The 16,257-nt window shown below is 42.3% G+C and overlaps 1 protein-coding gene across 1 annotated transcript in view; it reads left to right on the forward strand.

Moving 5' to 3' along the window:
• Positions 1-12,928, forward strand: part of LOC121595512 — a 28,366-nt gene extending 15,438 nt beyond the window's left edge. Inside the window, exons 3-7 of the mRNA XM_041919545.1 lie at positions 1,707-2,305; positions 2,374-2,549; positions 3,001-3,176; positions 6,374-6,530; positions 11,534-12,928. Coding sequence (XP_041775479.1) covers positions 1,707-2,305; positions 2,374-2,549; positions 3,001-3,176; positions 6,374-6,530; positions 11,534-12,751 — 2,326 coding nt within the window. The 3' untranslated portion in view covers positions 12,752-12,928. The remainder of the gene's footprint in view (positions 1-1,706; positions 2,306-2,373; positions 2,550-3,000; positions 3,177-6,373; positions 6,531-11,533) is intronic.
• The last annotated feature ends 3,329 nt before the right edge of the window (positions 12,929-16,257 follow it).

A 16,257-nucleotide genomic window follows, 5' to 3' on the forward strand; every position in this document is an offset into this window, starting at 1 on the left:
GACCGTGTGTTAAACTATTTCGTTCTTTTTTTTTCCTCACCAGTCTCACTCACCCTCACTCTCTCTCTCTCCCACCAGCTAAACCATTGCACTTTTTGCCGAATCGCACCGGGGGCCGATGAACTTTGATGTGTTAAGAATCCATCAAAGCGTGCCATACGTGAAGTGCCTCGCTGCCTTGTTTGATGCTTGTTTAGAATTGGCGGTTTTCGTATGTTTTGCCCCAAAGCAGCGCTAATGCACTGTACCCCGCACCCATAAACCGGGATGCTGGTTGGCTTGCTGGAGGAATGCTTTGTGAGTCATAGATTGTTAGGCGCGGCTTCATTGCTCGTCTGGAATTGCTAATGATTTCTGATGTTTTGCAACGCATCGAAGCCGTACCAGTGAAAACCCATTTAGCGGTGGGTGGAAAAGTATTTACAAAGCCAAATAACACATTTATATCCTCGTTTTCTCACTAAAGCAGTAGTTTTTCGAAGAAAGTTATGAAATTTTAAAATTTTCATTTATGTGTACAGATCGTTATTTAAAGGAATTTTTTAAATCTTAAACGTGTTTAGAAGTTTCTTCAATCAATCTGTCACATTAGAGCAATGCTAAAAAAAATGATGTCACAACATTTACATGCCAAAACCAACCAACTTTGAGGTTACGGACCCAGTCAAAACCTGGTAAGCATACACACTTTGCATTAGATCGCAACATTAAAACATCCATCATGCGTTCGAGCCCCTTGTGGACCGATCTTCGCAGACTTGACCGTTGTGCTATGAGTAAACCAATAAGCCATGGATTTACTAAGCACATGAGTTGGCCGGTCTCGTTGTACAATCGTCCGTTGTGGATTCAAGTCCGGAATGAGCTGCGCCTCCATATGCAGGACTGACTATCCTGCTATGTGTAATCAAGTAAGTCGCTGAAAGCTAAGCCCCACTAGTGGAACAGGCAGGCCTTGAAACTGACTCTGAGTAAGAAGAAGATTAGTAAATCACTAGAATTAGGTTAGAAAAAGGCTCTTGGAGTACTTCAAACACGGTATTCAATTAGAAGCAATTTTCTACATGTACATTTGCCTGTTTTGTCGGTGATCATTTTGCCTTACGCGATCATGTTGCCCCGCGTTCATCTATCGGTTCATTCCGTTATCTGAAGGAAACAAGTCTGCCTTAAAGCCTTAACCAGCTGACTGACACTCGTCAGTACAGTGTGGCAGCTCAGTGTGAGAAGATTGAAGCTACGTTGAAAGGATGATCCTTTTCTTACCAACTTTGCTATCGCTAGCAAGCTTAGCTCAGGGATCAGTATTTTTGCGTCGTCCTCCTTTACTATACACCCCAGGAAATAGCCTTGATGGTGAATATTGTTTTAGTAGTTTACGTAGTTTTGGGGAGGCTCATTGGATTTTCAATATATTGCAGAATGTGAGCAACGTTTCCCAAACAATCAGTATGAACCAAAGGTAGTACCAGCGGTATCCGGCGGGCGTCGAGCCTATGCAGGAGAGTTTCCACACATGGCCGCGATCGGGTGGACAAGAACGCAACGCAACGCATACCCAACAATCGATAATCTTTGTGGAGGCAGTTTAATAACTTGGAAGTTCCTTTTAACAGCCGCACATTGTTCTGCTGACTTGGACAAGTAAGTGGAGTTTCTGTTATCGGTTTTAAGTTATATTAGAATTAAAATTATTCTTTTTGAAGCATTCCTCCGGATACAGTACGATTGGGAGACACAAATCTCGCTAGCTTCGACGATGACCAGCTCGCACAACAAATCCCAATCGCACGATTTATCAAACATCCGCACTATCGATGGTCGCGAAAGTACTACGATATTGCCGTTGTTGAACTCGAAGAGTACGTTAAACCAAACAAAGCAATTTGTGTTGCGTGTCTGTGGCGTGAACCAGACGCTCCAGGAGATCTGATGGACGCGGTGGGCTTTGGTGCTACGGAGTTTGCAGGAAGCCTGAGCTCCACCCTACAGAAGGTAAAACTACAGGCCCTAGACGAGACGATATGTGCTAAACGTTTTCGAAACATGCGACGCGAATTGCCGGAAGGCCTGCGTGACGATCAGCTGTGTGCACATAGTGCAACCATGGACACGTGTGAAGGCGACTCGGGAGGCCCACTGCAAACGGATCGAACCGATTTGTTAGGTAAGACGTACCCACTTATAGTAGGAGTGGTAGCGTTTGGAACGCCTTGCACTAATGGGTCAATGGGAGTATACACCAGGGTTAGCTCGTATCTGGATTGGATCGAGGAAGAAGTAAAAGAGTCTCTTAGCCCGGAGGGTGAGTTTGTAGTTGAAGTAAGAGCAATCTAAAGACATCTGTTTCACACCGTATCAATCTATCCAAAGTTTGTATTGAGGAGGACTATTGCAATCGTAAACTGAACCCATCCATGTACGGTAAGGTTGACAAAGTATGGAAAAGAAGTCGCGTTGGGCTGCTATGGCAGGAATACAAAACGGACATCCACCAGTGCGGTGGACTCCTGGTTGACTACCAGTTTGTTATCACATCGGCGAGCTGTGTAACTTCCAGTAAAGGACCGCCAAGATACGTAGCCCTTAGCTCTGATAGTGATCGTGCTGCTATAGAAGCAGTGACTGTTCATCCATGGTTCACAAAGGGCCACCCATATTTTGATATCGCCGTTATAAAGCTACGGGTGTGTGCAAATTTAGATAAAATATATCCAGCTTGTATATGGTCGGAGGAGCAGCATGGTGATTGGAGAACTCCCGACATTCTGGTAGGAGCTTCCTATCTGCAAAAGCTACGCGATTTGTACACCAGAAAATCGGTTCAATATTATGTCAAAGGCGAACACTGCCGTGTAGGAGAAAATGTTGATTACAACGATCTTAGCTGCATCAGTAAGGATGCTACGCTAGTGCCAGGAATATGCAAGGTGAATAATGTTCGTTGTGGTTGTTGAGTTGTAAGTCTAACTTTTTTTTATGTAATCTTAAAACTTCTAGATTGACCATGGAGGTCCAGTAATGAAGAAATTCGACAAAAAACAGTACATCGTACATGGTATCGTGTCCAGTTTGACGCAGGGCTGTGAAGGTAAGGTGATCTTCACCAGTTTGGCACCTCACCGACAATGGTTGGAGGAGATCATGTGCAAACAGCAGCAGGAGATGCTATGGATGTAGTGTAGTCTGAACAGAGTAATAAAAGGTAAAATACTATAGTTGAACTAAAACAATTCAGTCACCTTTCTTTAGAGTGAACCGTGTCCTTGCCTTTTATCGACTTCGTCTTCTTCTTTGGCACACAACCGTTGTCGGTAACCACTAGTAGGCTTGGCTTTCAGTGACTGATTGATTAGGATTCCGTAGCAGGATACTCAGTCCTATGTATGGGAGCACGATCCATTCAGGGCTTGAACAAATAACGGGCATCTTGCTGCGTTGTACGAGTTGACTACTGTACCACCAGACCGGTCTTTTTTATCGATCTCAGCATGTATTTAGCGTAACTTTTCTATTTCCACGATGCAACTATTGTTACTTATAGCCATCGCTACGACGAACTCACATAACATATCATTACCAAAGGAGGGAAAAGTAAATCCGCATTTGGGATGCTTTGTGGCCATTTCAAATTAATAAAGTACAAACCCACTCTGTTCGACAGGTGCTCTGTCAGCTGTTCGATATCTTATAGACCTGTCACGATGCACTGCAATATGCATATCTTTTCATCTCAAAAATGAAGCATTTTCATAGTTTAAATCTACAGGGGGAAGATTCAACAAATAATTTACTAGTAATTCACATCAATAATAATTTAAAAATCATTCAAATTTAATATTGAAAAATGTATACAAACGTCCATGCCAAAACACATACAGTGCATAAACATGCATTGTGTACACTTAATAGTTTTATACATTTCATACTAGTATATTTGATGTTATAATTGATTGTGAAGCATTGCTAATGTTATTGATAGCTATTTTAAATATTTTGCACGCAATTTTAAGAAGAAAAAGAGAAAAACTACGTAAACAAACTTGACAATGTTCTGCATTGAATTCTATCTACTGTAGCTGTGAAGCGTTTGACAGCCAAGGTACTCACAGCACCTGTATCGAACATCACAGACAGAATCAACTGACATGTTCGATTCGACGTTTGTCTTGTTTGTTTGTTTGTGTTTGAAAGTGCACCTCTATATGATTGTATAGGTTTGTTCGAGTCGGATGTCGCGTTCGTTTGGTGCCAGAGCGCCGCCTCAGCGAGGGGCATAGTACGGCTCGTGAGCCATGCATGTGACTCTTTAATTTGCTGGATGATGGCCCTTAACTATTCATATATCTTGATGTATCTTCGCATGGAACCATTTGAACATTGTTGTATATTTTAGCTTTTTTAACCTCAAACTTTGCCAATCGAACATTTGTGCTGGGTCTCAAGAAATTGTTTCATTATTTAAACAAAAAGTTTCTTACCTGTCACTCACAGGGACTCTAAATTCAAACAACTATTAATGAGAGAGTTTTTTTTATCTTGCCCATTGAGCTCGAAGCCATCTTTACTTAGGCTTATTCTGAGTACACAACCAACATTTTTCTAAGCAATAAAGACACTCTTCCCCATTCACCACCACCCCTAATAATATCGTTTCTTGCCAAACAAATTCGATTCGGTTGATTGTTGTGCCCTTTTTTAATGATCGCTCTGATGCTTACAATCCCGCACAAATTGCCATCAGCCAACGGCGAAACCATTATTGGCAGCCCGAAACTGTCCCAACCCTTTAGATAAACAGTATCTAGCGCCGGCTCCACTTATCCTCAAACCTTGCACAAATTATTGCTCAAAAACAAGCTTTCAAATTAAAAGCTTTACTGCAAAACCAACCCTAAAAAGTATAGGAAAATGTGTCTATCATCATCACCACTTTGCTTAGCCCCTACCCTATCGAAAACCTTAACAGGGGTGAGTAATTGGGTTCTCCCTGTTTTTCCCCGTGGGTGGAGAAAAACAACAACTAAAACCTCCCCGCGGGTCACAATTTGACAGCAAACGATTAGCAACTTGTTGGGCGCTCCCTTTAAACGCTTTAGCGCTGTAGCGGAAGGCCCGGAAGCACGAACTCATCACGGATTCTTCACGGCCGGATCCACACTGTCTGGTAACAAATTTTGTGGACACCAATTACCGTATTCCGTAATGTTTTCTCCCATCCCCCAAAACCATCTCTTAATTACAATTACGCCAAAGTTCTTTCACATCTCACTGTTTGGATGAGAGTGTCTCTTTTTTTTGCTGCTTCGTTTCCTTCTTCTTGCTGAGTTTTGTAAGGGATTGAGAGCAGCAACATATCCGGACGGATGAGCGATTACGTTGCGGACTGCCGGAAAAGTGCAAATAAAGGCAAACAAAGCAAATGAAAAGAATAAAAAAAACCCCGTCCAAATACGCAGACAAACGCGGTGCCGGCGGTTCCAAAATCTCAGGTGAACAGATGCTTCGCCGTTTGCTTAGGACATACCCTGGTTCTGCGATCGCTCGCGCGCCATCGTGGCCAAGTTAGCACTTTTGCCCTACCCCCTCCTCACTGGACACTGGACCGTCGGTGTGGACGATGTGTTTCACGCTTTGTAATTTTTGAGCAAAATTTTCCCAGTCGTTCCGCTTGGTTTGGAGGGAACGAGAGTGAATTCGGAAAAAAGGACGACACACAAAAAAAAAAACACGCAAACACCCACACCGAAAGGAAACAGACAGTCCATCTCACCTGAAGGTACAGAATAGTCGTAGTAGAAGAGTCGTCCACTTTCACGTGTTGAGCTGGAGAAGCAAACAGAAAAGAGAGAAAAAAAGAGCAAAAAGTTCCACCGTTTGCCCCAAATTGTATCACATTCTCTAGCACAAAGTGCAGGAAAATTGCCAACAACCAAACAAAAAAAAACAAAAACCTTATTCCCAATGTGAGATGACTAAGCGAACCCCGCGGATGGCGGATGGGGCACACCGAAATGGGGCGAAACAATACAGCCGGTATTAAATTGAATTAATATCCCTCATTCGAGCCCACAAGGACACGAGTCAGTGGCAGAACATTCCTGTCCACTTTCCCGTTCCGGAGAGGGGAACTGAATGTGGAATGTCTACATTTACTGGCAGCGTCACTGGGGACACCATTTTTAAAGAGCCTCCTTGCATCTTGCTGGGTGGGTGAGTTGAATTTATTTAGATTTTCTACATTTCAGCAGCCCCATCCCCATCCACCTCTGTTGCTGTTTGGTGCCGTGTGTGCCTGTGTCTAGGGAAGGTGGAGCTGTGTCTCCCTGTCCCTAATACCAACGCAACGTACCCCTTTAAATCCTCCCCATAGCTTAAATGGTTTCCCCCGACAACGGTTCAGTTGTTGTTGTGGCGGATTAGAAACATCACCAACGAACGAGATGGGAGGAAATGATGTGTTTTTGGGTGGAACCCTTTTTTCTCCCTCTCTGGACGGGAAACCGGGTGGAACAACGCAGGGGAAAAAGGTACATCTTTAATAAAGGATTTTAATTGCGCTCATCATGACAGGCACGCGTGTGGACAGCGGAAGCCGTTTCGGCATGTTTATTGCCATCTTTGCCTGTATCGGTCCGTTCCTTTGCCATCTTTTTATACTTTGCTAGTGGAAAAAGTTAGCCCCCAGTACCACTAATACCACTTCAAACCGGTGACCGGCTGAACGGACTGAAGGATGTAAACGAGCGCGTTTGGTGTACACGAAAAGGTACACCGCTAGTATCCAGTGGGATTTAGTGGTGATAAAAAGCTCGGCTCGGGTTTCGGGGGAAAGCTGACAACAGTAGGCTCCTGATAACCGGTGGAAGGAGCACGAGCACGTTCAAAGCGTAAACGGCTCACTATGATGGTGGCCTTTCCCTTTTTGGATACATTTGCTGCACGTGTGTGCTTTCTTCATTGAACGTTTCTGTGTGAACTCTTCGGTGAAATATTTCAACACGCCGCGGAACGGTGAAATGTTTCAGCGCGCTATAAAGAACTATCCGTTCCTTGGTAGCTGGGGAAAGTTGAACCGGTTCGCCAAGGGGAATGAGTTTATCCACGCAAAAGGGGAACATTTGAGTTGTTTTTGGGAGGGGAAAATATGAACAATGTTACTTGCGACCGTGACAATTGTTTCATACAAAACGTTCAATATTGAACTCGAATACAAAATTTCAGTATGAAATAATTAAATAAATAAACAAATAAATATTACATTAAATACTTTTAAATAGCAAAACTTCACACCAAACACGTCACAAATTTTTTTCTAGAAGAAAAGGAATAATGCTTATGATGATTTGCTTTTGATGATGAGATTCATTCATGTGACGGTGACAACGAAAAGATTCAAATTCGTTCAAACAAAGTAGCTCGTGGAAATTGTCGTACGTCGGCTGGTTCATGCAACTCGTAGCAGGAGTTATACGTAGCAGGAGAAATTCCTTCCCTGGATGGTGTTGCAGGAGTACAGAAATAGCTAAAATACACATTCATGTGACATACAGCAAGGGGGAATACGTTGCGCAGGGGAAAATCTTACAACATTAGCAGCTGTTGCAGGATACAAGCTGTTGTGATATTCAGTTCATCCCAAAAGTCACAGGAGAACGAATAAATAGATTACAAGCAGCAATACGTTGCAGGATGAATATATGCATGATTTCAGTTGTAACAAGGCGGGAGGGGGGGGGGGAAGAAAAAAGTTAAGGTAAGCGATAAACCTACGTTGCAAAGATTCTTCAGATGAATTTCAGCAGGGTGAATACGCAGCAGGAGAAATTCCTTCACTGGAGGGTATTGCAGGAGTACAGAAATCGCTAAAACACATATTGATGCAACACACTGCAAGGGGCAATACATTGCGCAGGGGAATACATTGCGCTGGGGAATAAATTGCGCTGGGGAATATCTTACAACATTAACAGTTGGTGCAGGATACAATCTGTTGTGATATTCAGTTCATCCCAAAAGTCACAGGAGAACGAATAAATATATTGAACGCAACAAGATATTTCAGGATGAATATATGCATGATTTCAGTTGTAACAAGGCAGAAGGGTTGAAAGAAAATGGTTAAGCCAAGCGATAAACCTAAGCTGCAAAGATTTTTCATATGAATTTGTTCTCCAATGATATCCAAAAGAGTGATCTATTGCTACAAGATTTTTTTTTCTGACGTGTAGTTCAACGTTTCAATGTTCGATGTTCAACCAAAAAGGTATCTTGTAGCACATTTAAATCATACTACTTCTCTTCACGTCCGTTTATCGTACTAGGACGGAATGTTAGAGTTACGGTAGAACAACCTCTAGCCCAAAATAATATAATTCTTATGGTATAGATGTAGACAACATCAAATGTAAGGGGAAATTAACGATACTTATATTTATTGGCTGATATTATATCAAATGCGATCGCTTCTTCGGGTTGCACTTGTTGTTTGGTTGTCATCAAAAAACTGAGAAATAAATATGCTCTGGACTGAGAATATACTAGTCAATTTGGACTACTCATTTTTGGGTGCACACAATGTATGTTGTGTTGACAATGTAATTGTAATATTTAACTATGTTCTATTTTATTGTGAATTGATGGCTTACAAATTTTTGTAACATTCTTTAAAATCTTAATATTATTTTCTATTTAAGAGGAATATTGAAAGTATCTTCAATATAATCCTGTCTGTCAATTGACCATACATGATAGTTGTTTAAAAAATAGTAAAATTGAGTAACAATAACAGACACATAATCTTAACACATTCCTGCTATTTGTTGCACATCATGTGCAGTCACGCATCGTTATGCGGTTTCTTCAATCAGTAAAGCAAGCAAAAGTGCGCATGAATTGTTTTCGTGCCGTTTCAAGTTCCAGCACTACGCTCAACCGTTTGAACCGGTTCGACGATAGTTAATTTTGCAGTATGTCGTCCACCGTTCCTATTAGGCACACTCATAACACGAGCAACAATGATTTATTTTCATTATAAGCAATAGAAAACCTTGTGTTTGTGATGGAAACCACGTATGAAAATTGAGACATTTTTAGACATTTTAACTGAATAAAACTTATTTCTTTAGTATTTGTAAGTATGCGTTGAGTTTTTGCAATCTTTCGATGTGTGAATTCTTTAATACTTTTTTAGAGTTATAGTAAAAAAATATAAACTCAACACGAGACACGACACGACTTTTCAGCATTTAAACAATAGGTCAGATATATCGTTTTCATTTTTACACACCATCAAATGTACCTAAAAGAAGCGTTAAACCGGTTCGTATGTCTCCTGGATATTATTGCATCGCGTTTGTTTCGGCAAACAATGTCCCACAATATGCCAAGTGTGTTTTCTATAATATTATGGAACATTATTTTCAGATTTTTTACCTCAGAACACCAAAATGTTCACAGTTAGATTACAAGATAGATAAAATAAAGCAACAAATAATATGAACATTAGTCACGATAGAAAAAAAAACAGTAAAAGTTATTGAACATACGTTACAAATTGGTTATTTAACATACAACCGACACCCAACGCTTCACAACACGGTTTTATAGCAAACTCGTCACACGATTCGTATAAATGAGAAGGCTTCTCTTTAACTTTGTACAAATATGGAGCCAGATTAAAAAATCTATTAAAAGTTAATAATCTATGAGCACTTACCATTCAATGACATTTCAAGTGGTTTAATGATACAAAGAAAATGAATTTAATGCAACGAATGGTACATAACCATGCCATAAAAACCTTTAAAAGTGAAAAAAAAGCTAAGCATGACTGACATAATTTATTACAATGAATATATCTTTCTTTGCAATAAACTATCTAATCAAAATGAAAACTAGTAAGATTTAATTGATCTCACTATCTGAATGTTTTAAACCAACTTAATTCATTGATGTATCAAGTACATGTGAATCTATTCGCTTTACTCTCGGCAGATTTTTAGCTTCTTCTATCCATCAGAAGCTATCGATGAGCTTAGCAAACACTTGTAGCCTCGTGTCGATAGTTACACGGCAAAGCATCCTGTAAAAGCCCCATAAATAACCTCCACCGCATGTGGAATAATTGATTAACGAGCTGCTCATCAATGATCACGTGCACCTGAGGCGATGTTTAAAAAAAAAAGGCAATTCATTTTCATGACATACTGATACAAATGCATCATCCATTATTTTACTAATCGTTTAATGAACACGAAGTTTCAAGGCTCTTATTGACATTAATTTAACCTCTTGTTCTTAGAAAGCGTGCCAGAGCAGAGTCGCGTCGTGATGCATTCTCCCCTTCTCTCCGCAACCACCAACGAAGCTACACACACGTGGTCTGTGTTTGTAAATTAAAATACTCCGAATACCTCCACTGCATACTGATAACACCCGGCGGCGGGAGGAACTCACGACCGAAGTAGGAGCAAAGTTTGCAAGAAATTATTAACATAAACTACCGAGAACTTTGACGGCGTAGAGCAAGAAAACTACATCATTCAACACCTTTGCAGCGAGTCGTGAATCACTTTCAGTTTCGTTCGTTTCGTCTTTGTTGTTGCTGCTAGTGATGCGCGAAAACGCCAACCGGTGCTTACGGTGCAATACTGCACCTCAAGCCCGCTGCGGGCCCCGGGGAATATCCCAACGGAACTGGCCCGGGATGATTCGTGAGATGATGTTTCCATTAATATGATAATTGCCACACCACAACCACAATGGAACACAATTGTTCTAGCCGCTCCGGCTGGGTTGGGTGTGCCACGGGCGCGTATAAAACCGGGAGAACAAAGCTACACCTGCTCAAATTGACGCTCGGGATAGGATCGGACGGAGCTAGATCCTGTGCTGCGCTTTGAACGGTGTGTGATAGGAAAGAAATAAGGAAAGTGAACAGCAAAACCGATCAAAATGAAGTGTTTCCTGGTGAGTGCTCATTTTATAGCAAACGAAGTGAAGCGTGTGAAACGAAACAAGCAAACAGCCGTGAAACTAAAACCGGAGATAGTGAATTAAGTTAATCGAAGCAAATTAATTACACAATGAGGTGTTCATAAATCCAATTTTCAATGTTGAAAGAACTTGGTTTTGTCTCAGAAAAACAAAAGCCATAAAATCAAACGCGTTAAGCGTTTAAGCGTTTTTGTGTGGTAAAGCTTTATGGCAAGCTTTTGTTGCATAGTGGGTGCGCATAGGCCATAGGCTGAATTATTTTAGGCAGGATGGAAATAACAAAATAAAATTTAAAACAACTTAATCGTTGTGTTTTGTTGGTTTAAAATTAAATATATCTTATCCAAGCAAAATTATTGAAATTGAAAATAAATTGAAAATTTATTTATTTTTTATTCAGGAGGAATTTCAAATTTTCCTTCCGTTGAAAACTTCTACTAAACTTGTTTCGAACGTAATTTAATTTTAATTTACGCTAAAAGGTTCTTGCATAATGCTCTAATTTTGTAATATTTTCGTTCTCACCCTCCTTCAGCTCGTTACGCTTTTCACCCTGTCGCTGGCAAATGCGCACCTGTTCAAGAAAAAACTCGTCTTAACGTCCGAATCTGACGGAGGGCACGGCGGCGGCGGTGGAGGCAGCTTTTCATTGGGTGGCGGAAGCTTTGGCCTTTCCTTTGGTGGTGGGCTAGGAGGTGGTGGTGGAGGTGGCAGTCACGGAGGCTCTACTGGAGGAGGCTATGGCGGAGCATCTGGTGGACCTGGTTACTCCAGTGGAGGATATGGAGGAGGTGCGCCAAGCCATTCGGGCGGTGCAGGTGGTGCCGGCAGCAGTGCATTTGCAAGCGCTAGTGCCAGTGCAAGTGCCAATGCCGGTGGTGTTTCTGGAGGACATTCGGGACAGGGTGATTATTCTGGCTACGGACCGGCTGCAGGAGGATCTGCTGGACATGGACATCACGGTGGCTATGGTGGCAATGATGGTTATGGTGGCGGTGGTAGCGGTGGAGCTGTTGGTGGACATTCAGTGCACACTCCTTCGGACCATCTTACACCTCCGGCCCAGTCCGGCAGCAACGGTGGCTACCAAGGATCGGGAGGCGCTTCTCACGGCTACTCCAACAGTTTCGCCAATGCCGGCGCCGCTGCAGGAGCACACGCTGGAGCTCCGCAAGGATCTGGTGGCGGATCTTATCATGGTGGATCACAACCGGTAGGAGCACCATCGGGTGGACACGGTGGCCATGGTAGTCACGGTGGAGGCCATGGTTTCACGAAACAAATCACCATCACCAAGCATGTCGATCAAAGTCCTCCACCGCGTCCGATTGTGATTGAAAAGCCCGTACCTGTGCCGGTTGATCGTCCCTATCCGGTGTACATCGAAAAGGAGGTACCGGTGACGGTGGTGAAAGAGGTCCCAGTGCACTCCGGTGGTGGTGGTGGTGGTTATGGAGGCGGTGCCGGACACTCCAGTGCAAGTGCTAGTGCAAGTGCGCACGCTAGTGCAAGTGCAGGAAGCTTCGGCGGTGGTTACGGTGGCTCCAACGGTGGTGGCTATGGTGGTGGTGGTGGAGGTGGTAGCGGAAATGTTGGCGGAGGTTATGGTGGTGGACATGGAGCAGGAGGTAGTGGTGGTTATGGCAGTGGGGGTCATGGTGGAGGCCACGGTGGCGCATCGTTTACCAAGACGATTACGCTGGAGAAAACCTTCAACAAACACAAACACCATCTACATCATCATGGATGGTAGGCTGAGAAGTAATGGAGTTGGTTACGTTTGAAAAAGGGTGAAAATTTATGATGACTTGTCGGGATTTTTCACCTTTTTCATTCGATTGCCGAGTGAAAAGCTTTACTGATGTATTAAACCCTTATTCTAGCGAGTGTGAATATCATTCGAAAAATAAAAAGACGCTAATAGATTAGACTTAATCGTATTGCTTTGAACATTTAGTATCACAAATATCCCAAATCTCATTTAACTGCATTGAATCAGCAGTGACTGTCGCAGAAAAACCCCATTAGAATGCAATTTGAAAAATAAATCCATGAAGTACTTCCAATGATTATCAATTCTTTTAATTCTTCTAACAAACGACGCAATACGCACGAACGTACATTCCATTAATTCCGTAACAAATTGATCACCGATCAAGCACGAGTCGTGATTAAGCCATCAACAGCTTGAGTCGATGCAAAGAGCAATACAAAAAAGGAAGCAAAAACAAAGAAGCAAAGCACTTTCGTGCGACCCCGGATGCACGAAACCGGTCGCCAATGCGCCAATGAAACCCAACTTATGAATGAATTCGTCGACATCGAGCACCGAATGGCAAGGTGTTTCCGGTTCGGTTTTTCTGTTTCAGTAGCACACCATTTCCTTCGTCGCAGCTAACCAGCAGCACGCGCGCACACACGTCTTTTCATCGGTCCCATCGCCGGCACACGGCATTCTCGATCTCGACGTTTGCCCCCGGGCATCCCGACGACATCGTTGGTTTATCAACCCGGTTTTTTTTTCTCCCCTATATTAAAACAGCCCATGAGAAATGGGTTAGCAGGCAAAGGACACATTGCCCTGGCCGGACGCAACTTATGAAAGTGAAAACACATGCAGGCAGCAGCCTCAGGGGGGTTTTGATTGCATAGCGTTTTTGGCGGGATGGGATTGGCGCCCGTTGACGCAAACCGTCGGGAGGGAAATGAGCAAATGCGATTGCATGACGCGATTGATTTTGAATTCGTGACCGGGCGAATCGGCGTGCAAAACGTGCGGCGTGCGAACTGGCCCGCGAGTTGCTTATGTATTACAAGAGCGTCCGCTTATTGCGAGCTCATAAACAACAGTGCTGAACAAGGGGCAGTCATAAATGTGGTTAATAAACTGAGCAGGTAATTAATTTTGTGCATTCTTTTGGGAGAGGTTTTGACAGGAAAAAAATGTTAATGGGCGTGTTTTATTTTCACGCATTTTAATCAATGCCGAAAATTGAAAGTAGCTTCTTAGTACTGTTAATAATATTGCTAACTGATAAATAATGTTCCCAAAAATGCGTATTGAATAAGGGAACAGATGTTTCGAGGAAATTGAAGAACATCAGCAAAAAGGGGAAAAATATAGAAAAAATTCAAATACGGATAATGAAATAAATAAAAAATAATGTTTAAAACACTTACTTTAATGTTTAATACAAAAGCAGAAGACTTTGGAAAATGTGTAGAAAAAATAATTAAAAAAAACGGATAATGAAACAAAATATATATAAAAACACATAGTGAATGGAACAAAAAAAATACTTAAAAACGGTTTAAATAAAACAGATAATTTATAAAAATTTAAACTTAAGATAAGCAGTATCTTTATATAAATAGTTAAAAAAAATAAAACCACATCAACACTCAAAGCAAAAGATACAACAGAGAAAACATCACCATGGAACATCCCATGGAGAGAAAACATCAACATATATGTCCAAAGAGGATCACAATAATATAAACGATGAGATAAAAAATGGCAAAACTGTACCAGTGCTCTGGCGCCAATCGGACAGGAAATCTAACATAAAAAAGCATGGAATTGGACTGGTTCAATTTGACATCAAAATTTTTAAAAATTAATTAAAACCACTGTCAAATTAAAAATAAGCCCAAATTGTCACAAATAATTTCCTTCACACTCTCTATTTGCTACTGTTTTTGGCGATACCATCACTTGTAGGAAAATCCCATTCATCTTGCACCGTTGACCGTGTACGATCGAAACCGTTCCATTTATCATACGGCTAACGATCGTGAATGAAGACATCAATCTATCGGGCAAACGATTAACCTTTTATGGAGCTACAGCCCCGCGCGGGCTGTTTATGGACGTCAGACGATGTAAGCACAGCATAAGCGCCGAAACGCTTGCTGATAAAATATGCGTAGTCGCTCTCCATCATGTGTCGTGTTTGTTTTTGTTACGATTTGTTTCACCTTTCGCACGTGGCAAGCTAAAACCCAAAGAAGAAAGAGGGAGAAAAAAAGTTAAAAAAAAACACATTCAAACACATGAACACTTTGCACGTGTTTGACGATCATCTTATGTACAGTGCAAAATCTCCGCACTTTTCTGTTCGCACACCTTCTTTTCGATGGTGAACTTGAACGATCGATCGATCGAAGCAGCCGATACACCGTAATAATAGGTGTGCAAATTAGGTGAAGATCAACTCCACCAAATCACGGGTGAATCCAATCGGATCTTTTCTGCTCGCGCCTACCCCCCTCCCCACTGAAAAGAAGGCCTTGAAAATACAACCCTAATAAGCAGATCAAAACAAACAAAAACCACGTTTTTGTCGATCGAGAAAACGAACAGACACAGCAAGCAGAGATGCGATGAGAGAAAAAGTATTTAAAAAAAACCCCCACTCGAAGCTAAAGGGTTGACTAGGTGAAGGGCGTGCTTCTCATAAAACTGGCACAAATAATTAACGAAATTGAAAGAAAGACTGCAACAGCAAGCGACGAACCCGAACATAAAAACAAACCCCGAAAAGCACCCTAAAACTAACGGCGTCGGCCAATCCGGTGCGAAGCATAAAACGACGTCGGCCCGCCGTTTGTGCCGCCTTATGTAATCTGGGCTGAACGTGGGCACCGAAAGTGGTCCTCGTCTGCGAACGGCACAGACAGGTCGACGGCGAGAGGGAAAATAATGTGAGGAAAATCGAACCGCAACCGCCGACATGATGATATGGGTCCCTCGGGGGGCAATGGGTGTTTTCGATCGGAAAAAGAAACAATACCCATTGTGTTGCGGTGTGTCGTTCTTGTCTCCAATTTATGAGTTATTTATAGGCCGTGTGTAAACAGCGGGGTTTAATAAAGAGTTCAAATGTTTTCAAAATTCCGTCGAGCACATAATTACAAAACCATTAAAGGATCACATTCCTGTCAAGCACTACTTGTCAGCTGTGAGCAAGAGTGAGACTCCAGGCTATCGGTCTAGCCGTACTTCACCATCGCACTCATCTCCATCTTGTTGACCAACTTTCCGCACGGTAAAAATGCAAACCAGCTGCATTTGCCAATTGCAATCAGCGCACATACACACATCATAACCCTCCCCATGGTTGTCCAACCAGCTCGTCACAGCTGTGGAGCGTTCCATTTTTATGACACTTGGCTCTGGCGTGCGCACTACTGGGTCAACGAGCGCGACAAGACTCTCCCGAGCCCAGTTCGCGTGCTCCCGCCGGTTCACCCTCGCGC

The sequence above is a fragment of the Anopheles merus genome, chromosome 3R (genome assembly GCF_017562075.2).
Source record: "Anopheles merus strain MAF chromosome 3R, AmerM5.1, whole genome shotgun sequence".
In the NCBI taxonomy this organism is placed as follows: Eukaryota; Metazoa; Arthropoda; class Insecta; order Diptera; family Culicidae; genus Anopheles; species Anopheles merus.